This window comes from Ochotona princeps, chromosome 14 (genome assembly GCF_030435755.1).
Source record: "Ochotona princeps isolate mOchPri1 chromosome 14, mOchPri1.hap1, whole genome shotgun sequence".
In the NCBI taxonomy this organism is placed as follows: Eukaryota; Metazoa; Chordata; class Mammalia; order Lagomorpha; family Ochotonidae; genus Ochotona; species Ochotona princeps.
In genome coordinates this window covers 29,260,302-29,283,750 of record NC_080845.1, presented here as the reverse complement: position 1 = coordinate 29,283,750, position 23,449 = coordinate 29,260,302, and the positions used below count along the sequence as shown (strand labels likewise).

General features: G+C 51.4%; 1 protein-coding gene across 1 annotated transcript in view; it reads left to right on the top strand.

The window, feature by feature from the left end:
* Nucleotides 1-18,573, top strand: part of CCDC180 (coiled-coil domain containing 180) — a 45,272-nt gene extending 26,699 nt beyond the window's left edge. The window contains exons 22-37 of the mRNA XM_058672704.1: nucleotides 85-229; nucleotides 382-498; nucleotides 2,922-3,020; nucleotides 3,848-3,967; nucleotides 4,209-4,381; nucleotides 4,642-4,694; nucleotides 4,813-4,891; nucleotides 6,317-6,394; nucleotides 9,188-9,254; nucleotides 9,997-10,138; nucleotides 11,833-11,993; nucleotides 12,568-12,705; nucleotides 13,133-13,244; nucleotides 16,470-16,575; nucleotides 17,261-17,396; nucleotides 18,402-18,573. Of these exons, the coding sequence (XP_058528687.1) occupies nucleotides 85-229; nucleotides 382-498; nucleotides 2,922-3,020; nucleotides 3,848-3,967; nucleotides 4,209-4,381; nucleotides 4,642-4,694; nucleotides 4,813-4,891; nucleotides 6,317-6,394; nucleotides 9,188-9,254; nucleotides 9,997-10,138; nucleotides 11,833-11,993; nucleotides 12,568-12,705; nucleotides 13,133-13,244; nucleotides 16,470-16,575; nucleotides 17,261-17,396; nucleotides 18,402-18,533 (1,858 nt within the window). The 3' untranslated portion in view covers nucleotides 18,534-18,573. The remainder of the gene's footprint in view (nucleotides 1-84; nucleotides 230-381; nucleotides 499-2,921; nucleotides 3,021-3,847; nucleotides 3,968-4,208; nucleotides 4,382-4,641; nucleotides 4,695-4,812; nucleotides 4,892-6,316; nucleotides 6,395-9,187; nucleotides 9,255-9,996; nucleotides 10,139-11,832; nucleotides 11,994-12,567; nucleotides 12,706-13,132; nucleotides 13,245-16,469; nucleotides 16,576-17,260; nucleotides 17,397-18,401) is intronic.
* Nucleotides 18,574-23,449: the final 4,876 nt, after the last annotated feature.

Below are 23,449 nucleotides of genomic sequence, written 5' to 3'. Positions count from 1 at the left end.
GTGTGTGCTAACCCCAGTGCCCGGGAGTCACGCGAATGATCAGGTCTACTTTGTGGCTCTTAGCTCTTCCCCTACTGTTCTCAGATTGTTTTCAGAAGGAGGAAACTTTTCTTCTGAAGAAATTGACTTACTGTTCCGCCGACTGGAGAAGGAGGCTGCCCGCATAGAGTTTGTTGAAAGTTTAATTACGATCAATATGGAGAAGATGGAGAGCGAGTACCTGGATCAGGTCGGGGAGCCCAGGATGATTAGTTTCAGATGGTCCCCACCTAGGGGGGTGGTGTCCATCTCCAACCATTAGTGGAACTGTCCTCTTCCTCTTCAAAAACACAGAGACCCAAATTAAGCACCTCCTGCTTTGCTTTTTATCTTTCACTACAGGCCAATGATGTCATCAACAAGTTTGAAAGTAAATTTCACAACCTATCTGTGGACCTTATTTTCTTAGAGAAAATCCAGCGGTTGGTAATGAATCTGCAGGTGAACATAAAATGCCAGGTAGGATGGAATCGCTCTGTCCCCAAGCACTCTTCATTGTCTCTCTCTCTCTCTCTCTCTCTCTCTCTCTCTCTCTCACACACACACACACACACACATACACACACATCTGCACACTGGGTACTGTCCCAGCTTCATACATGGGATTTGTTCTTGGCCAGCAAGATAAATATAGCAGTGGGCACTAACAATCACTGAGGTATTGCAGAACACACTGTGCATTGTGCATGCCCATTTATTTCTATGAATAATGCTAATCCCTACTCTTTGGCACGAGTACTGTCTTTGCACCCCATTTGATGGAGATGGAGAAACTGAGGCAGAGAAGGATTCAGTGGCTTAGATATTGTGCAGCTGGAATATGAATGAGCCTAGGTATGGCCAACTCTAGACCTTGTGAGTGAACCAGAAACAGGAATGAGCTCAACAAAGGGAGAGAGCCCTGCAGAGAAATGTGTGGGTCCAGGGCAAAATCTAACTAGGTAGAAGCAGGGGCCTGGCAGGGCGTCCTAAAGAGATGAAGGGGAAACCAAGGATAACTGTGCCCAAATGAGTGTAGGCAGCAAGGAGAGCAAGTGGAGCGCTGTGAAGGGGGCTGGGCAGACCACGGGGGACCCCAGCAGTGCTGGACAGTGCGCTCCAGGAAAGCTGGAAGTGTGTAGGAAGCAGGGAAGTGGAGGTGCAAGGCCAGGGCTGGGGTAGGCAATGGCAGACCCAGGTTCCAGTTGCGGAACTAAGGGGTTGGTCTCTGGGCACGTGCCATGAAGGATCTGAACCGTCCACTCAGATCAGGACACCATCCGGAAAACACTGCTTGAGGACCCACTTAGGGCTAGGACCAGGCAAACCCAGGAGGCCAGTCCTGTCTTCTGGAAGTGGCAGGTGACTCCCAGTAAGAGGAGAGACTGCTGAGGTCTCAGGTTGTCAAACAGAAATTCAGCCCCTGCTCCCTGCCCCTGGGGCCCTAGGAATTAAGGAATTTACTCATCTTTGAAATAGGAATGAGAAGAGCAGCCGGTAAGATGATGGCATTGGTGAATGAACTAATGTGTGCCAGTTCTTGAGCTTATCACCTGGTACACAGTGAAGCCTTCACACAGGCAGGCTCTGTGACAGAGCTCCAGGAAACCCTCTCAGTGCAGGTGTCAGATGTTCTAGAAGGAAAGAAGGGGCAGCTCAGTGAACTGAGACCTGGGTTCCAGGACCCACCACCCTCCCCTTAAGTAAAGCTAATGGGTCTCCAGCTGCTGTGGGTGTACCTCCACTCTCTGAGACAGTGTTCAGAGACTGGTCCCAGCATGCAAAAAGCTGCACTCTGTAACTTTTCGATTTTTTTTGTTAGAAAGGCAGATTTACAGAGAGAAGGAGAGACAGAGAGAAAGATCTTCTGTCCACTGATTCATTCCCCTGAGTGGCTGCAATGGCCAGAGCTGAGCTGATCTGAAGCCAGGAGTCTGGTACTTCTTCTGGGACTCCCACACAGGTGCAGGGTCCCAAGGTTTTGGGCCATCCTCCATTGCTTTCCCAGGCCACAAACAGGGAGCTGGAAAGGCAGTGGAGCAGCCAGGACATAAACTGATATGCATATGGGATCCTGGCGATTGCAAGGTAAAGATTTTGCCATTGTTCTACTGCACCAGGCATTTTGTTTGCATTTTTAATATGCAGTAGTTATGATGATGAATAAAATCCATTGCCTTCAGAAAAATACATAGTGAATGCAAAAAGGAGGGTTTTAACCCAAAATCCTACACATAGCCATGGCTTCCATTTCAGGGCTGGAGTGATGCATGAGCTTTTTCCTGTGCATGAAGGTGACATGAAATGAAAATTAACCTCTTGCTATCCACAATTGCATAAGCCAAAAAAAAAAATTGCATAGGCTAGAGAGCCTTTAAAGATTCTTCAAAAACACCATGTTGGTTGGTTGCTGTTTGTACACGAAGGTTCCACGATGAAGTGGGTGGATGCCACTTCCTGCTATGGCACCCAGCCCTGTGAGAAATGTACCTGCCTGCGACAGTCTGCCTGGGAGACTGAGGGGTCTCCTGAGAACTGGGTGCCAGGCCAGAGGCTGGAGGACACAGGGCTCCCACGCTTTCTAGTAGTTTCTACCGACCTCGTGCTGTGGCCATAGCAAAGGAGCCCATTCTTCATCCAAGTCCCTGAGCACACTCCGGGGTGCCAGTTTCATTGAACCCTTAGATCTTTGATCAGAGCCAGTGGCTGGGGATGGGAGGGGGGTCAGTAAGTGGAATCTTTAATTTACATCTGTCTAGTTTCTGATAAAATGAGGCATTTCCCCCTGATTTGGTTTCTTGAGTGCTTCAAAGGTTTCTCACATAACATGTTTTGCTGAATATTTTGCTGATCACACTAAGTATTCTAGAAAGAAAAAATCTCCGAACCTCTGCTCCTTCTAGGTGGCGAAATCCAACTTGCAAACAGATAGGTTGAATTATTCTCTGGAACAGCTGGAACGCAAGATAGAAAGTTGCCGGAACTCCAAGGGAGACAAAACAGTAAGGATGCTCCATGGGAAGTCAGGATGCGTAGGTACCAGATTCCTGACCTAGAGATACAGTGACAGCTGGGTGCAGGACAGAGCCCAGGAGGGGCTCTCTGAGTCTCCCTGCCCAGTTCCTATATTACTCAGTGAGGAAAGGAAGGGAGGAGCCGCCACCACCCTCGTCTCCCTGGCCCCATGCAGAGTCTGGGCAGCGTGGTGAGGAGTGGGAGAAGGGTGCATCACACTGCATGGATTTTACTGCCCGCTTGCATCATCAGGCACACTGGAACACCAGTGCTCCTTCTTCCTGATGGGGAGACTAAGGCAAGCAAGTTGTTTGTTTGTTTGTTTGTTTGTTTTTAAGATTTATTTATTTTTATTGGAAAGGCAGATTACAGGAAGAAGGAGATTACGGAAAGAGCTTCTATCCACTGGTTCACTCATCAAGTGGCCGTAACAGCTAGAGCTGAGCCAATCCGAAGCTGGGAGCTAGGAACTTCTTCCAGGTCTCCCATGCAAGTGCAGAGTCCCAAGGCTTTGAACCATCGTTGACCGGTTTCCCAGGCCACAAGCAGGGTGGGAAGTGGAGTAGCAAATTTGTGCCCTATGGGATCCTGGTGGTTGTAAAGCAAGGATATAGCCACTGAGCCATTGTGCCAGGCCCATGAGTCAAGCAAGTTTAAGCCCAAAATCAAGCATGTTAAACCAGAGCTACTGATGACTGAGAGGGCTAGCCCCTGGGGTCCTGCTCCCTAGGCCTTTGGCCTCCATGGAGCCAGCCCCACCACCCACTCCCACGGATCTGGGATAGCAGAGTGTCTCCCTCCGCATTCTCACCAGACAGTGACCACAGAAGAACTCCTTGGCCTTGTCCAAAGCTGGAAAGAAAAGCTGAGCCAGAGGATCAGGTACCTCAACTGCAGCCCGGACGCAACGTCTGTGACTCAAGTGGTCTTTACTGTAAGGAACGGGATGGGGATAGGGAGAAGGGTGGACAAGCTGGCTTCTGGGCATCCAGGGGGCCCACAGGGAACAGGGGGAGCTGACCATTGCCATTTTATAAAAAATAAATAAATAAATAGGGTGTGGAGGTAGGGAGAAGTGGAAGTGTGGAGCAACTCACCTCCAGCCAGGCCACGTAGATGAGGAAACAAGGACTCCCGAGCTAGCCTGAGGCTCCCTTCCACAAACTGGCCCACAGAACTACAACCTCATGGACATGGAGTTGGAGAGTGAAGTGCAGATATCTTCCGAAGCTCACGAGGAAGAGGCCAGGGCTGAGGCCGTCACGCCTGAGTCCTTGGCACAGCCCAGCCGCATGGGAAAGCCCATGATTGAAGACCCCGCTGTGGAGGTGGTCAGGAAGATCCTGCAGTGAGTGCCCGCTTGGCTGCCCACCGAGGGCCAGCTTGGAGGGTCCTCTGTCCACTGGGGATCACCTGGGAGCCTGAGTCACTGAGCAAGGACTTTTCCTGTGGGAGTTTCGATGCCTCCTCTGCCTGCCACTAGAACCCTGCCCAGGGCATGGGAGACTAGCGGTAGAGAAAGGGGAGTGCAGGGGACCTGGGCTAAGCTGTCCCAAGATCATTCAGGGTTGTTGTGCAAAAATCTCCCATCTTTTCCTTTGCTTTCAGACTTTGCAACATGAAATCAACACACCAGTGTGATAAAGATCGATCCCAGACAGGTAGAGGCAGATAGGCCTCTGTGTGCCAGGGCAGCCGGTGGTGGGGAAGCCAGGGGCACCGCGTGGCCATCCTCACTTCCTATCCTCTGCTTTGATCTTGGGTGCCCATTTTGCACAGGCTTGAAGCGACATCGGTACCGGGGAGAACATCCCATGAGGAAGGCCTTGTCTGTCGTCAGTGCCACCTCTGTAGGCAGGTAGGATGCTGGGGAGCAGCACTCACCATCTCCATCCCCTAGACAAGACCAGAGACATCCCCATTGCCCTCTTGGACTGACCGTGGACTGGTGGTGGGGCTAGCTGTGTCACCGGCCTGAGTCAGGTCTGAATTCTTCTGGCCCAGAACATACCCATGGCAATGGCAGGTGAATCCTACACTTTCTGCTTTGCTATGTGTTATCAGAAGAGGAACAGTTGGGACCACAGAGCAGATGACTTCACTGGGGTGACATTTGCAGAGCCACAGAAAGAGTTCGGGCCCTAGTGCCCTGAGCTTACACACTGAGGCCTGGTTAGGGTCCTTAGCCTAGAGGACTCCAGTCTCCTATGGAAGGTGGCCAATGAAAGCCAAGGGCACAGCTGACTTTCCAGGCCTTCAGTTAATCCCAATGGCATGGTATGATGTGCTTTGCAGGGAGTAAGGGGCATTTTCACAGAAAGTGGGAAAAAAAAACAAAAACCACACAAATGGGAAGAATCAAGGTTGCTGACACTGAGCTGGCTAAACAGGCAGGCAGCTGTCCTCAAGGTCCTTGTAGTCGACAGAAGAATAGGAAGCCTCCAGATTTCTAGTAGGGAAGACTCCAGAATGTTCCCTGACGAGGGCTCTTGGTATGGGGTGACTAGAAGCAGAGCATCCTATGGCATTGGTGAAGGTACCTCTTTGGCTTTCCTTGCTTGGAGTTGGCGATGAGGACAAAAGTCATGGAAGCCATCATTGGTTCAGTGAAGGGCTGGCTGGGCACCCCAGCTTCCTGGGAGTGGACCTATGGCAAGCTGGCTTCCTGGGCTAGTTCCTAGGGACCTCAGGCAGGTTGTAGGTCCTGGTGCGGTCTTTGGTGGTAAGCGATCCAGCCAGAATTCATTTCTCTGTCCTGTCTCAGAGGTTATAAAACAAAATCCATACCACCTGGGCTATAGGTTAAAGAGAAAGTAGCCAGTTCAACTGGAATTTCAGATCAATACCTTTGATGTTTTTTTGTTGTTGTTTGTTTTAGTATATATATATGTATATACATATATATACATATATATACATATATATATATATATCCTGAATATTGCATGGCACATACATGAACTACAAATTGTTCATTGCTGATATGAAATTCAGATTTCACTGGGTATACTGTATTTTTTATCTGCTGAATCTGGACTCAAACTGCTTTCTTTTGGATCCTCAGCACAGGAAAAGGAGGGTACTCTCTCTGCCCCCAGCCCTTAGCTTGGGAGGTTAATGATAAAAGCTTCACTTCATGTTGAGGCTCAGCCCAGCAGCAGGTGTCAGGTCATACTAGGGGAGAGGCCCGACATCTCCAGCACCCCAGGCTCCTACAAATAGGGAGCTGCCTGGCGCCTATGCCCAGCCTGCAGAGAGCACTGACACACCCTTTGTCCCACAGCATCACCCGGCACTCCAAGCCCAACAGAATGGACAAGAAGTACCAGGTGCTAGGAGACAAACCTCCACCTCTGGCCGAGTAAGTGATGCCGCCGTTCTCTGTGACTGCCCCACCTATGCTTCCATGGGGGTAGGAAGAGGCGACAGGGCAGAGAGAGATGGGAGGGGAGTGACGGTGAAGGGTCAGGACCAGCTTGTCTGAGCTGATTTATCTCAATCTGTTGAGAAGTATTCTCACCAAACCTTCATGCTTTCCCAAGCTAAACCTTTCATGGTGGCAGAAGTCAAGAGCTAAGCAGAAAAAAAAAAAATTAGGTCTCCGAAAAGGAAGACACTTTGTTGACATAGCACAGAAAATAGAATCCAATTGATCCTGTTTGTACGCTCACATCAGGACCCTGGGAACTCCTGAGTCTTCCCATCTGCAAAGTGGATTTAACAAAAGCCTCTTTGAGCTATCAGAAGAGCCAGCGAGTTCCTATGGCTCCCTTCTGTGACACAAGACTTTCACCCTGAGAATAGGAAATTTGGGAAAAAATAAATAAAGGGGAGAGAAAGAAGTGATTAGATCACCCCAACACACACAAACACCCCACCCTGGTCAATTATTAAGGAAAAACCTTGAGAACCCAGTAGGGGTGAGGGGAAAGTGTGAAGATTCCATGTCCTAGGGAGGAAATGCAACTGTAGCTAGACACACGGGGGACACACTCAGAGGACAGGAGGTGCATCCCAGTTTTACCCAGGATTAACCAGCACGGAAGCTGCCAGTGTAGATGGAGAGCAAGGGGCAGGTCTACTGGAAATCACAAACCCACACCTGCTTGCCTGTCTCAGGTGTCTCCCCAGGAAATCGGCCCACCATGAGGGAGAGCTTTGCTCGCAGATTTCCCACCAGTAATTTGACTGCCTTTAGGAAACAGGAAAAACATAGAAATCTCGAGTGAGGGTACTGTGAACCATGGTGCAGCTGGCCTCAATGCTGCTCCACAGCTATTTAAGGCAAAATTACAGCATGGGGAAACCTTGGCCATTTAAGACGTGAGCAGAGTGTGTGAAACACAAGTCCACCCAACCCTGATTATGACTGATGGGATAACAAGCAGAAGGAAATGCATTAAATGCAACCACTTTCCTTCGTTTTGAAATGTTTCTAAGTGTAAGGATGGAAAGCATGTGTTAAGAGGAAAGATTGAGAGATCTGTATGCATGTGTCTTAGAAATGGGTGGTGATATATGCATCCAACAGTCCCTGCAGCACAGATTGTGAGCATGCTGTGTCCTCCGGGGCATGCAGCCTCAATGCATCTGTTCTTCTCCCCTCTGTTAGTATCCGGTTCACCTACTGGCAGGAGAGTATCCAGCAGGGCAATGGAAATTTGCCTAATAAATCCCTGATGTGTGCACAGCAGGCCTAACTGTCAGAGTTAACAGGAGTTTTTCTCGAAATCCTGCTCAGTTGACTTTTATAAACAATCACTGTTTACTCTGTGAATCAATACCTGGGGCACTTGACAGTACAGGTGCTGCCTTGAGGTGGGGAGCCCAAGCTGATCATTAACACACATGCACCGTCTTCATCCTGTTGTCTAAAGAGAAACTCAAGGCTGAGCCTTGGCCACCGTGCGTCTGCATCCCAAGTCAGAATGCCTGGCTTACAGTCCTGGCTCCTCTGCTTCTGATCCAGCTTCCTGCTAGCGCACACCTTGGGAGACAGAAGGTGATGACTTGAGTACTGGGGTTCCTGCCACCCACTTAGATCTGGAAAGAGTTTCTGACTCCTTGATTTGGCCGGGCCTAACCCTGGCTGTTGTAGGCATTTGGGGAGTAAACCAGAAACTGCTAGATTTTTCTCCATCTCTCTGCCTTTTTTTTTTTTTAAGATTTATTCATTTTATTACAGCCAGATATACACAGAGGAGGAGAGACAGAGAGGAAGATCTTCCATCCGATGTTTCACTCCCCAAGTGAGCCGCAACGGGCCAGTGCGCGCCAATCCGAAGCCGGGAACCTGGAACCTCCTCCAGGTCTCCCACACGGGTGCAGTGTCCCAATGCATTGGGCCGTCCTCAACTGCTTTCCCAGGCCATAAGCAGGGAGCTGGATGGGAAGTGGAGCTGCCGGGTTTAGAACCGGTGCCCATATGGGATCCCGGGGCTTTCAAGGTGAGGACTTTAGCCGCTAGGCCACGCCACCAGGCCCCATCTCTCTGCCTTTTAAACTTGTTGAAACTTGCCTGAGTTTATCTGAATAATGAATCATACGTGAATTGGGCAGCACAAGAACTTTAAGTCATTTAAGGTTCCACTGACGGGTCCCTGGGAAAACTTCTATAGGTCATTTATAGAAACACCATAAAGGATCTTGCTTAAAGTAGAGAGTGCCTGGTTCAAGGTCGATTGGCTATCTGATTAGTTACACCTATGTTTCATTTTCCCAGACTACAACCAATTTACTTACATCTTCAGCACTCCTTTCAGTCTAATGGCCTGTTGCTCCTGCGGCAGGCACCTGCTGGGCTTTACAGCCTGCTGAGAGAGTCCATCTGGCTGATCAGCCCAGAAGCTGCCCTATTGGAGTGCTGTAGGACCCAGGGAAATGCACAAGGCATTTGAACCAGGCAGGTGGGAACTGATGCTGAGTTGGGATCTGAGGAGGAGCAGGAAGATGAAATCAAGGGAAAAAATTAAACCTTTTTCTGGAGAAGAATTGGAATATACAAAGGTCCTGGGGTCGAGGGAGGGGCAGCTGTGAGTAGCTATAAGAAGCAAAAGGCTACATGGAACACATAGAATGTTTCTCCATTTGCTTTTGTCCCTGTTGATGTATCTTGATGGAGCTCCTCAGGGAATCTGCCTTGTATGTGTTGCAGGGACTTTAAAGGGATCATCTCAACTCTCCTGTGGGAGAGCAACGAGCACCTGCTGACTATCGTGGAGGTGAGGGCCACATCTGTGAGCCTGTGCCCACCTGAGACAACTGCTCCCACTTTTTGTGACTTTTTTCTGCTTTTTGTGGTCTGCTGCTCATGACCACTCAGGAAAGACACACACACACACACACACACACACACACACAGAGTCCCAGGTTCTGCCTGCCTGCCTCCTACAATACTTTCTGTCCTAGAAGCTAACCCTCATTCAGGCAGCATTCACTTAACCAGTCACCAGACATTTCTTGGACCAACAATTGCATGCCAGGTATTGGATGTGCCAGCCTCTGTCCCCAAGGTGGCTAGTGGGAGGGGTGCAGGGGAACAGTTAGGGCTGTGTAGCAGGGCCTTGCCCTCACACACCACATACAGTGGTTCTGGTGCCATTTCCTGCCTGCCTCTCACAAGGAGCTCAATCATCCTGGTGACCCACAATCTGTCCCCCAGCTTGATGTTTCCTATCAGCTGCCACCAAGTTGAGACTGCCTTGGTTTGACTATTGAAAGCTGAGTTGGATTTGGCCATTCACTCATTCAACAAGAAATAACAAGGGCTGGTTACAGCCTTGGGTGACACTGGGCATACCCTGGGTAAGATGGGGGTGTCAAGGGCAGACAGAGAGAAGAAACATCCCCCACCATAGGGGGTGACACTAGCAGAAAGTTATGTGACATGGGGCAGGAGGGTGTGGGCTAGGGGAGCAAGTCCCTGGGAGCCAGAGTCAGACTTGTGGGCGATCCCATTGGCAGGAATTTTACAGGAAGGAGAAACGCGCGATCATCAGGCCTGACTGCACGTATGAGAACTTTGATCAGTGCGCCGAGAGCATCAACAAGAAGATCCTGGAGTACCAGAGCCAAACGGATGAGTACCACAACTCCTGCCTCATGGGTGAGTGCGGGCATCAGGCAGGAAACAGCGGGGGGCATGAAACCAGCACTGAGACTTAGCTCCAGCCCCCTTCCCTCTCAGCATGGGTCACTGTAGAGGCAAAGGGACCTCCCTGTGAAATGCAGCTTCTTAGAATGAGGTGAAACCCATGATCAGATAGTGACCGTGCAGGTCAGCCTCCTCTTTGCTGCTAGACTGAACACTCTAAGCCACCTAAGGGACAGGCATTTCTTCTAAGGACTTCCCTGTGTGTGAGCAAGACCCCAGGGTCTTTCTACATGGCAAGCAGGAAAGAACTGCAAGAGTCCGGACTGTTTTTAGACTTTCTGGTGAGCTATATTTGTGTAGCAACTTTTCTAATAAATAGAATTCTTTAAAAAGATCAGTTAGGTCTCTGATCCATTTGAGCTGATTTGGATATGGATCTGACAACAGGTAACAAAGCACAGCTCAATGGAAGAGCTAAGTTCTTGGGTTCTGCAGCTCCAGGCTGGTAGCTATAGTTCCCCACAGTTTTGTATATTCTTCATGAAGAACTAGAAGAGAGAATAGAAGCACCCACACAGAAATTAGGTGGAGTTTGAAATGCTAACTCCCTGGTTTGAGCAGCAATTATATACATATATTGAAATATATCCCAAAATGCATACACACAGGTATGCCTGATTGGGCTTACCCACAGAGCTGTGCAATCATTGTAGAAGTCCCCAAAACCTGGGTTCACCCCCTCAGCAAGGCAATTACTAACAAAGAAATGGTGAAATAAAGTAGCAGTGTATTTTCCAAGGTGCAGGGCAGGGAGTCGAGCAGCTGTCACTCCATTCCCATACTCCCTAAGGAATGAAAGACGGTGAGTCTGTAGGTGAGATTGCACAGGGCATTGTGACAAGTAAGCTGTCACCTGGGACCCCCTCGTCCCATATCAGAGCACCTGGGATCAAGTCCTGGCTCACCTTCCTATCCAGCTTCCTGCTAACAGACCCAGGAGGTAACCGATGATGGCCCAAGAACTTGGACTCCTGCCACCCATGGGGGAGACACAGATGGAATTTCTGGCTCCTGGCTTTGATCCGGCCCATCCTCAGCTATTGCAGGCATATAAGGAATAGATGCAATGATCGATTTCTTTCCCTCCCTCGCTCCTTCCCTTCCTCCCTCTCCCTGTCACTCGGCCTTTCAAATAACCAAATCTTTCAAAACCATATTCAAGTGTATAAAAGCAAAATTAAGAGTTGAAAATCTTAAAGCCATGAATGACATTTATTACCAGGTTGTAGAATTGGTGAACTAGAATGTAGATCCAAATAAAATATCCACAATGCAACACAGATAAAAAGATGCAAACATATAAGAGAGGCAAAGAGAGTGTGGGTGAAATTGTAAGTCTGGTAGAGGAAAAGGTAGAAATTTGAGATGATAAGGGATAAAAACTTGCCAGAGCTGCTGAAAGACACAAGTGAGCTGAGAAGTCTGTAAGTCTGAGAAGCACTTTGAACCTGTCTAATCCATATTTTATAGGCTGGTTTGACTATAGGATCTCGTTTCGGTTGAGTAACTATGACCATGTTAGGACCAAAGTCCCCCCATCCCCCAGGGAGACTGCTTTGATCCTTGCTGGGAGAGATCACTTTAGCAACTATTTCCTGCTTGTCACAATCTCTGGCCCTCCCTCCTCTCCCCTCTAATTCCTGCAGAATTAAAAGTGCAAATGAAGAAATTTGAAGAACTGCTGCCTCAGGTGTGCTGGCTGGTGATGGAGAACTTCAAGGACCATCACTGGCATAAATTTTGCACATCTGTCAATGATATCCAGGCCAAGTTCAAGGAGCAGCAGAAGCAGCTAGAGAAGAGGAAGGTGAGGGCCCGAGGTCCAGGCCTTCCACTCTCAGACAAGGGGTTCTGGAAGTTCACCAATGGAGGCAGGTGATGGACAGGTCCAAGGCCACATCCAAGGGATGGTGATGAGTCAGGTAGAGAGTCCTAGGTCAGGCTGAAGGCCAGTAGGCATTGATGAACTAGGAAGCGAGTCCACAACTCCTCTGCTGAAAGCATTCGGTAAATTCCTGGGAGGATTTGTGGGTATACCTTCTGGGTTGGGTGGCACTGAGCTTAACAATGATGTCATCAAGCAGCCGGGTAATATTCTCAGGACAGGGGTGCTGCCGCTGTCCTTGGCGGGCATGTAGCTCACCCTCTGTACCACCCTTGGAGTCTACCCCAGCCATGACCCCTCTCTCTGCCCACCAATGACCCCTTGCATACCCAGGTCAGAGGATACAGTCTGGCTGTGGTCGCCACAATCGACACGAGATATAGGCCCATGAGATTTTCAGGGCGTGGAGGCAGGGTGAGAAGGGTTGGAGGGTATTGGTCCTGACTTCAAAACCGAGTCAGAATCCCACGCTGAATTCTGATTTGTTGGATCCAAGGATGAAAACGCCCAGAAGCTCCATCCAAACCTTGGCCATCCCACCTTGTTCCAAAAAATGGAGTCCCTGCACCTGATGGAAAAGAAGAGGCAGGATGAACTGGATACCACCATTAGGATAACCAGGGAGAGGCTGGAGGTCAGCGGTGCTGGGGTCACTCTGCCCTCCACAAAGATGGCCCCAGTGCCACATCCTGTCTGGCACCTAGGCTACTCCATGCAAGTGGGTAGGGCTGTGGGTCAAAGGATCTTTACCCAGCTGCTTTACCATACATGCCTCAGATCACTGAACTAATTACAATGTCAGCAATGTGCACTTCTTTTTCCATGATTCCCATCCAGTCTTATTTCATTTCTGGCTGTTTGAATCATTTCCTATCCCCAGGGAAAGAGCTCCTGACTGAGAAACAAATGCCAGCTCGCTTGAGCACAGCTAGAGCAGTCATGTTGGCCTTGGCTGCCAGCTACTTCCCTAAATCTTCCCTGCAAAGTCCTCCTCACTGCCTCGGCTAGCTCCCCCAGGAGTGCCTCTCCCTGGCGTTCTGAGCTTGCCATGTCTCTACCAGGACTGCACCAGGAAGTGTGGCCGCATCTTCATAACCAACTTGGCCGCCTTCACAGAGAAGCTGCTGCTGCAGCTGGATGAAGTCATCACCATGGACGACATCCAGGTTGCAAGTACGGTCCTGGTCAGGTCGGGTGGGCAGGGGATGGGATGGGGTCCAGGGAGGAGAGGGAGAATGCTGGGTTGGGGGAGGGTCTGCTTTCTCCCAACTCTAAGCATGAAAACAGCATCTCCATTGAGGGAGCTGATGACTTTTTGTTTCATCAAAAACAATGTCTTTAATAAGGGCAAATGTTGGGTGAATTAAATATTATTATATGCTCTGAGGAATAGGATACTGTTAGGAGTAGGAAATATTGAGGTGCGGATTCCATTCTCCTGCTGATGCAGCCCCTGGGGGCAGTGCTGACGTTGCACATAGTGGGTTCCTGCCACTCAGGTCAGGGAGACTAGGTTGAGGTCCAAGGTCCCAGGGGGCCCCAGAGGAGTGATTCAGCAGATGGGAGTGCTTGCTTGTATTCTCTTTCTCTCTCCCCACATGCATCATTTTGCCTCTCCAATAAAAACATTTAAAAAGAGAAAAAGGACAAGTGCGTGCATCTCAGAAGTGGTTCATGTGGCTAGGAACTGGGACAGCTGCTCAACCTCATCAATTATCAGTGCCATGCCATTTCTCACTGTCCGCCAGCCATAGTTTTTGTGTTTGGCGGCAGCAAGCCCTAGTGAGGGTGGTAGGAAGGAAGCAGGAAGGTATGTCAACCCTGCTCTGAGGGCAGAATGGAGTGTGCCAGCTCCTACACAAGTGCACTTCTGCTCCAACAGTTCTAACCCTAGCAATGTAGCTGCCAGAAATTCATCCATGCTTTTCCAAAGACACATGTCCAAGAACACTCCCCACAGCATTGCTCTAGATGGCAAAGAATTGAAGGTGACATTGGTAACCGTATGTAAGGACTGGATATGTCTGTGATGGGCCAGATGTACTAGCAAGCACAGCTCTGCTGCTGAGGTACAAGCGGCAGGTCTGTGTGCACCCACCAGGAAGAGGTAAGGAAGGGATGCCATTGCAAAGACAATGAGCCCACATTTTAAAAACATATATAAGGGAGCAAGTGACTCGCCTGGTGGCTGACATGCTGCCTGGTGGTTTAAACCTCTGTCTGCAATGCCAGAATCCCATATGGGTAGCAGTTCCAGTCCCAGGTGTTCCACTTCCCATCCAGCCTCCTGTTAATGCACCTGGGAAAACAGTGGGACATGGCCCAAGTGCTTGGGTCCCTGTATCCATATGGGAGGCCTGGAGGGAGCCCCTGGCTTCTGTCTGTGGTCATTTGGGGAATGAACCAGTGGGTGAAAGGCCCATCTCTTTGTGTCCCCCCATTTCTAGTTCTACCTTTCAAGTAAAATAAATATTCTTTTAAAAAAAGAAAGAAAGATGCTGCTTCAAGACCCATATGCTATACCAGGGTTCCTGGAATGCAGTCCCAGCCCTGCTCGTAATTCCAGCGTCCTGCAAATGCACACCCGGAGAGGCTCCAGCACCCACGGGAAAGACCTGGATTGAGTCCCCGGCTCCTGGTTTCCACCTGACTCAACCCTCTCCCACCCCAGCTGTTGGACAGGCATCTGGGGAGTGAACCCAGCCAACAGAATGAAGCTCTCTATCTCTCTCTGCCTCTCAGATTAATAAAAATAAATGCAATGTACATACAGGATACCAGCATGCACAAGCACCTGTGTGGGAGACAGAGAGAGAGCCTGAGCAGTGATCAGCCCCAAGCTGCTATCCCTCCTCTTCCACATGGAATGAGAGGAGGATTTCAGAATCCTGCTTTCCATCATGAGACACTATTTACATTTTTTATAGCATGCATGTTATATTTTATAACTGTTAGACTATTAAAGTCATATATCCAGGGGATTGTCCATCCACCAAGAATTAATATTCATTGTTTCTATTTTTACAAGTTTTATTGCAAAGATGTTCCATGTTCATCATAGCAACATAGGCATCCAAGTCCCGCCTGCTGAGAGCCAGGCTGGCTGCCCCGGGTTGAATTCTGCTGGAGTGGAGGGGTGGGTGGAAGAGAACAGGGCATGTGTACTTTGGGGTCCGAATGCTGGGCTGCAGCTAGGCCAATCCGTGCTGACCTCTGGGGAGCACTGACTACTGCCCCCAGTGATTGATGGATTGCATAAGCCCCACACTGTCACATCCCGGTCGGTGGAAGGGCCCTAAGACTCTCTATGTGTGGTTTTGCACACTTTCAGGTGTCAACCCTTTTCTGGGACTGCAGATCTCACTGTTAAGGGCAAGCTTGTTAGGGAGAGCAGGGCCTGCAGACACGCAGCTGCCACTAAAGGAACCAGCAGAAGGGCAGTGGCCAGGGTGCCCATAGTTCCCTGCAGGGAGCCATGAAGCCGGGCAAACCCCTCACTGGGGGGACTGGGAACCTCTGTCTGCCCTGCCATTCAGCTGCTGCTTTTACTTAACAAGTTCATCTCTGTTTTAAAATATTTGTGCATGTATTTATATCAGTTGAAAAGCAGACACACACACACACACACACACACACACACACACACACACACACACACATACACTCACAGATCTTCTATCTGTAAATGTCCTCAACCAAACAAGGCTAGACCGAGCATGGCCATGAGCCCAGCACTCCATCCAGGTCTCCCACATGGATGGCAGGGCCCAAGCACTTGAGCCGTCATCTGCTGCCTGCCAGGCGGCATTAGCAGGGAGCCAGGTGGGCAGCAGAGGTTCCGGGACTCCAGAATGGGATGCAAACATCCCTAAGTGACACTCTAACCCTCTGTACCACAGTGCCCAGCCAACACTCAGCTTGTGGGCCAAGCCAGTGGGCCCCCTGGCTGCAGATCAGGGTCACTCCTGCCCACTGGCTCTCACTCTTGAGCACAGGGTCACTTTGTCCCTGACCAAGAAAGCCCACCTGGAGCAGCAGGTTAGACATTCCAGGGACAACCTTGGGTGTGTTAGTTCCAGGAGAACTTCTTAGGATACACAGGAGCTACCATAAGCCCAAAATAAGGATGCACAGTGGGCATTTCAGGGACTCTTGGAAACTGCAGGAAGGTTGGACTTCAAACTCAGGGAGTTGGAACTGAGAACTCCCACTAGCAATGACCCTGGCCAGGACACCCCCACCAGCACCATCCCAGCTGGCATATAAGGGGCAGTAAGTGGTCTCTGGAGGCAGGAGGAGGGAGTGGGTCCTCACTCTCTAAATACAACCATGGGGATCGGCCTTGGCCTTGGGCCAGAGTGAGGCCACCAGTCAGTTACCACGTCTCTTGCCACCTAGAGATGGAGCACCCCAGGCAGAAAACGTCCATCCTCATTCGAAGGAAACTGGCAGGGCTCCCTCTGGAGGAGGAGAGTGAAAAGCCCCTGATTGAGCGTGGGAGCAGGTGAGATCCCAGCTGGGGACGGGGCACTGCAGGGGCAGAGTTAATACTCCCAAGTCAGATGGACAACGGACGTACGGACAGATGAACCTTGGAAAGGCACTGTATTTGCAGCCTCAGTTTCCACATCTGGCAAATGGCCACAGCAACCTACCTTCCATGATGTTGCGTGTGCAGCAGCAACATGTCATTGCAGCCTTGGCCACATTCATTGGGGCATGCAATGGAGACTCACCCTGTGCCTCTGGGAGGTACTACCAGCCACAATAGCCGACTATCACATGTGATAACAGCTGGCAGGGGCCTGTACCCTATGTCCCAGCGGGGAGACACTATGCAAAGCAGTGACTCATCCAGCTACATTTTTGGCAATGCCTTTGATGGTACAGTAAGGACAATGGGATGGAAACTCTGCCACCTGGCTGGCAGGCAGACGAGGAAGCTAAGGCCATTCATTCCCCTGGCCACACAAAACTTGGCAGCAGGGAACAGCACAAGGTGACCACATGGGAACACAAGCCAGAGGACTCAGAGGGTGTCACGGTAAACACTCAGGAGGGTTTGTTTGTGTCATGAAGATGGTGAACACCATGACCATTTGAGTAGGAAAGAGATTCTGGACTTTGACAGTAGGCATGGCAGGTGGCTCGTGATGATGAAACCAATCTCTTGGAACTGTTGTTTGCAGGAAGTGGCCAGGCATCAAGCCCACCCAAGTCACCACCCAGCACAGGCTTCTGTCTCGGAAAACAGCCTCCATCACCACCAACAAGACCACCCTAGGCCACCTGGCAGCTGTGGAAGCCCGAGACACTATGTACTTGGTGAGACTAGGCAGGCAGGTGGGGTATGTCCAGAGGGGTATGTGGGGCAGGCCAGCCTGGCAGTTTAGGAGGGAGGGTGCACCCACCCACACACATACCAGGGCACTGCAGTGTTGGGCCCAGAAGGCACAGGATTTGCATGCCTGAGCTGGCATCTTTGCACTTGAGACAGCTTATGTTCATGGACAGTGCTGGTGCAGGGTACTGAGACTGTGAGCAGCTGGTCAAGGGGCCACTCCACTTAGTGTAGAGCCAAGGAAGGGCTTTCCAGAGGGGCCATATCCCTTAACCCTAACCTGTTGTCTCTATCAAATCCTGACCACGTATGGGAGAGCTCAAAACACTGTCCCTATTTCAATGGTTTAGAACACTGAGGCTTCAAGAACCTTGCCTCCTCCCTGCTCCCATGGCACTGCAGAGCAGCAGAGCTGGGATTTGAACCCAGTGCCTACTGGACCCTAGCAGGGCAGGTTGGACGAGGAGGCTGCCCACGGGTGCCACTTAAAGGGTGCTGTCAAGAGCCACTGACTTTTGGTCCCACTGCCCAGAGAGAAGCCTTGTCCTGCTGGAGATGAGTGGGCACAGGACTGATAAGGTACAGAGCACTCAGGACCAACATGCCCAGCCCCAGGCACAATGGGCAGCTCCACCTGCTGAGTTCAGGGAGCCTGAGGTCTGGAGGGCACAAGCCCCCTCCTTCTCCAGGAAATCAGAACCCCTGAGCAGCAGGGAGGCTGCCATGGGGGCTGGAGGAGTTAGAGAGTCTGGGATTAAACACAAACCTGAGCCAGTCTCAGTTTCTATGCCTGTAAAATGGAGGCAACTGCCCTGATGGATTGTGGGCAGTTCCATGAGACATGATTTGGATATTGCTTGACAGTCCTGGGAGAGAGTTCTGAGCCATGTCTTCTACCACAGCAGGTTACAGCCTTCTCCTGGGGTCAGGACAGGGCAGAGCCCACAGCTGCCGCCTCCTGCAGCCCCATCCTGCTATTGTCCTTCCAGAAATACTTAGCCTTATTTGAGAAGGAGCTGAAGAAGATCCAGACTGAGCACCTGACCCAGGTGAGGGAGGCCCAGCGCTGGAAGGACTGCTGGAAACGTTCCCTGCGCACCATCCAGGGCCTGTACTTGTGACCCCCTGCAGCCCGCCCATTAAAGTCATGTTTCCCACAGACTCCCCCTCTGTCCTCCAAGATTTGTGGCTTCACCAGTGACCAGAACACTGGGTGGTCCCTGTCCATGTGGAACTCAAGGCAATAAGAGACATCTGGACCAAGGGGAAGGTGGCTCCCAGCAATCCGTCACTTAAAAGAGACCCCAGGACCTCGAAGGAAACAGCCTCCAAAGCCACACTTGGCACTTTAAAAAGTAAAATTGCTAACAATTATGGGAGGGCAAGTGTTGTGGCACAGTGGGTTAAGGCCCTGCTTGGGATGCCCATGCACCATTTGGGAATGCCAGAGAGACAAGTCCCACCTCCATCTCTAAGCCAGCTCCCTGTTACCGTGCTCCTTGGGGGGAGAGGAGGGGGAGCAGCAGGTAATGACTCCAGTGCTTGTGTAAACTGCCACCCCCAAAGGAGACCCAGAGAGAATTTCTGGCTCCTAGCTTCAGCCCGGCCCAGCCTTGGCTATTGTAGGCATCTGGGGGAGTGACCAGCCAATGAAACATGCCTTGTTTCTCTCCATCATTCTTCCTTTCAAATAATTGGACTTCAAGATGTAGGCATTCTGCTGCCCCAGTCGGGCAGAAGTGGCATCTACACAGGCAGAGAAGAGGTGAGAGGAACTTCGAGGCTGGGGAGGTGTGCTTCCCCAAACACATCTCATTCCCCCACCCCACCCACCCCTACCAGAGCCAGGACACAGGGAGTGGACATCCAATGTCCCCCTTGTTGGCAGAGACATCCTCCGTCTCTGCACAGCGAGGGAGAGCAGTATGAGGGCTGCCCAGGTGGGACCACAGCTGGCCATGGCCCAGAAGCCAAATGGCCACAACAACCAGGACTGAACTAGCCAGAAACTTCTTCCTGAGTCTCCCACAGGGGTGTAGGGCCCCATGAACTTGGGGCATCCTCCAGCAGAGGCTTTAAGAGGGCCAAGTCAGCACTTACAGTGGTGCAAAAAGCTCTCATTTTGGGCTCTCCCTTTCCCCTTTCCCGGGCCATGCCTGGGGGACTCAGGGTCCTACGGGAGCAGGCACTGCCTGTGGGCTGGCTAGGGGCTGTCTCTGCACCATGGGTGCTGGGGTAACAGAGTTCTAAGTTTTGTGCAGGTCCATCCATCACCAAGAAGTGAAGTCACATCCTCTACGTTCCGTGATCTGGGACACACCCCACCACCAACAAGACCTCTGAGCTGCAGACTCCTCACACACCCCCATATCCTCACCCTCATAGCCCTTGGAGGGTGGGGAAATAGGGAGGCAGGGGGCAAGGGTGGACTCCAAGGTCACAGGTTGAGGAGGTAAGAGCTGGGTGTCTTGGGGAAAGCCACAGTGTCCCAAAGGGCCTCCTACGCCTGCAAAATCAGAAGCTGCTGGCATCCGTCCATCCAGTATGGAAGTAGATGTAAAACCCACAGACTGTGTCCCAGGTCACCTGTGCACACAAGGAGAGGAGGAATGATGCTGAGAAGGGGGCAGGTCTAGTGGAGGAGGACAACGCACCACATGCCAGTCTCACCAGTGTGTCCCCCTCTGGGCCTCGTCTTCCACTGAGCTCCACCAAGGGCTAGAATGAAGGGAAAGGCACTCATGGGCACTGTGGGCCAAGAGCTGCCAGTGTCTTCCTTTGCCATCAGAGCCACGTGTGTCTCCTCCTGGCTGGGCTGTGGGCACAGCAACTCATCTCCTCCCCCACACACACCTACACAGCTACCAGGTAGCATCTGACCTCCAAGATACAGCAGCTGAGAAGGGAGCAGGTCTCTCTCCCAGTGCCACAGCTCAGAGAACGGAATCACATTCCCCACCATCCTGGGGGCGGGGGAGTCAGGACCAGGGCGCCAGAACTGCCCAGGGCAGATGACATCTTGCCTCAGAAGGCCTGAACCTGCTTCTTAATTTTTTTAAGCATTTTTTTTTTGAAAGAACTACAAAGAGAGAATATCTTCTATCTACTGGCTTACTTTCCAAATGGCTGCAATGGCCAGGGCTGGGCCATGCCAAAGCCAGGAACCAGGAACTTCTTTCCAGGTCTCCCACTGGAAAGAGGCTCAAGCCATCCTCCACTGCCTTCCCAGGTGCATTAGCAGGGAGCTGGATGGAAGCAGAGCAGCTGGGGCCCACAGAAGATGTAACAGTTAACCTGCTAGACTTCAGCGCTGGATGAAGGAATTCCTTTGAAAAGACAAATCCCATTTCTAGGAGCTCCACACTCATGATCTCATGAGCTCCCGAAGTGCCTACCCCTGGTACCATTGTACTAAGGATTAGGAGGGCAATGCATGCACTTCACATGACACAGCTCCCCGGTCCATTGCAGCAGGCCAGCTGCAACTGCCAGCTTCCTCTTACTTCTGGGTCTTGCCCATATTCCCTCCCCCCAGCCCTTGGAAAGCTCAGTGACACCAGCTACCCCAGGTGGAGCCCCACATGGCACAGCACCACGCACACCCAGGCCAGAGACTCCCAGTCAGCATGGAAGCGTACCAGTATCCACGTGTGTGGGTTTGGGGCAGAACCACCCAAGGCTAGCCTCAGCAGAGGCCTCCAGGCCCAGTGTCCCTTGGACTCTACCGCCCAGAACCCTGCTGTCTTTGTGATACTTGTTCTTTTCTTCCTCACATACCTGTTTCTGGCCATGCCCCTTCCAGGCTGTGAGCCCTTAGAGAACAGGGGCCGACGCTGGCTTTCAGTGTCCCTTCATGCTGGGTCTGCGCCAGGGAAGCTGGCATGGATAATGGCTTTGTGGGCACAGCCCATGACTGTGTAAGTGGGAGCAATTCAGAGCCCCCTTCCGAGCTTCTGAACAGCTCGGACTCTAGCGATGACTGGCAAAAATAAGGAAGTGCCAGCTCACTCCCTTCTGGTTCCAGCTGCTCCAGCTGGACTCCATGCTGGTGGCAGCACGCCCTCTGGTGGCCAATACTGAACAGCAACCCAGTCGAGATGGGGGCTCTTTGCTTGCCCAGAGGATCCAGGCAGAGTTAGAAGTCTTTCCGTGTACCCTACACTCAGGGCCCAGGGCTCTGGCACATCTGACTCTATATGAAGACCCCATCCACCTATAGTCCAAGCTGCCCTCTGTTCTGAAGGACCTCCGGGGAGGGGCAGGAGATGCAGGCAGAGTTCTTCCCCAGTGTTTCAGAGCACAAATGGTAGTCACTGGGGATGCCAAGCCAACAGATGTTTTCCCCATGGGTGAATCCCTGCGTGTCAGACACACCAAGTACCCGTAGGCATGCAGGGTGAGCAAAGGCCTTCTCCCTTGCAGCCAATGTCTACACTGGAGGGCACGCTCATCCAAGCAGCCAGTAGCTTGCAAGACCCCAGTACTGCATCTTCAAGGCTGTGATGGCAACCAAGGTCTTTCCCTGTCCTTGCTATGGGCCCAACGCCACAGCCCCTCTAGCCCAGCAGCCAGCAGCTTCTTTCTGCTCTTTCTCCCATGGGAGGGGGCGGAGCCTGGGAGACTGGAACCCACCCTTCTCCTGTGGACTCCACCCACTCATGGGAGGTGGCTCCCTTAAGGACCTGTGAAAACCTGGGTGGGCAACTGCACTAGCACAGGTCCAAGCAGGGAGGTGGTGTCATCTCCAACACAGGGGTGGGGCTCGAGGTGGCTCAGGAACACACAGGGACAGAAGCTTCAAGAAGATGCACCGCAACCAACAGACCTTATACCTCCTGCTTTGTGATCAGAGAAGGTCCTAGGGACCACCACCCACCCACCCTCGACTCACTGCAGACACAGGGGTGGCACCGTAGGGAGCTGCAGGCCAGGCTGGTTCTCATGCAGCCAGCTCTGTGCTCCGCACACCTGCTGGAGCCTGGGTCACGTTCACTGCTGCAGCGACACACACGGGGCCGAGGGACTGAGGTGTCTTGCAGGAGAGGATTCAGATGTCAGCATGCATCTCGGGATCGTCCCATGGACTGCACGACCAAGGTCCATGTGGGCCCTGGGAAGAACTGTATCTTGTCCAAGATCACATAGCCAACTACAGCAAAATTGGTGTTACAGACAGTTGCTCATTGCTTGGGCTAACTCCTCCCCACCTCTCCCTCACCCCCAATTAACAGAGGCACTACAAAAGAGCTGTTTCCTTCTTTCTCATGGAACAGGACTCTGAAAGCAGGTGGTGGTTCATCAGCCGTCTCCGTTCCAGCGTCTAAGGATGTGCTTCCCCTGGTCAAGGTTGCCCGTCAGAGCTACTGACTCCACTAAGGGTTGGCTCTGGGGCCCCAGCAAGGAGCCCCCAGAGATCCTACACCTGAGAAGCAAGCAGGAAGAAGGAAGGCCATTGGGTGGGCTCCATCTAAGCAGCCTCCCAAGTCCCAAACTATGGTACTGCTCACGTTTCATTGTCCTGAACTTCCCCATCCTTAGCTGCAAGAGAAGTTGCTTTGGTGAGCCGCTGCCCTGAAGAAATGTGAGTCTGTATTTTTTTTTTTAATTAATTTGAAAACTGCTTGTAAGAGAGAGAGAGATCTTCCCACACTGGTTAATTCCAGAGAGATTGTCCATCCACTGGTTCACTCCCCAGATGGCCACAACAGCCAAGGCTGAGCCAGTCCAGAGGCAGATATCATCCGGGTGTCCCATGTGAGTGCAAGGGTGCAAGCCCTCAGATCATCTTCTACTACTTTCCCAAGGGCTTTAGCAGGAAACTGGATCTGAAAGGGAGTAGCTGGGACTTGAACCAGTGCTCCTATGGGAAGTCAGTGCTGCAGGTGCCAGCTGGGTCTGGGGTCTGTGCATTTCACAGTAGAGTAGAGGGAAAATCATGGGGGTTGTCTCCCTCCCTCAAACTCCAGACGCAGAGCAGGAGAGGGTGCTGTTCTCAGATGAATCAGGCAACATCTGCCTTCCACAGCCTTGTTTCTTG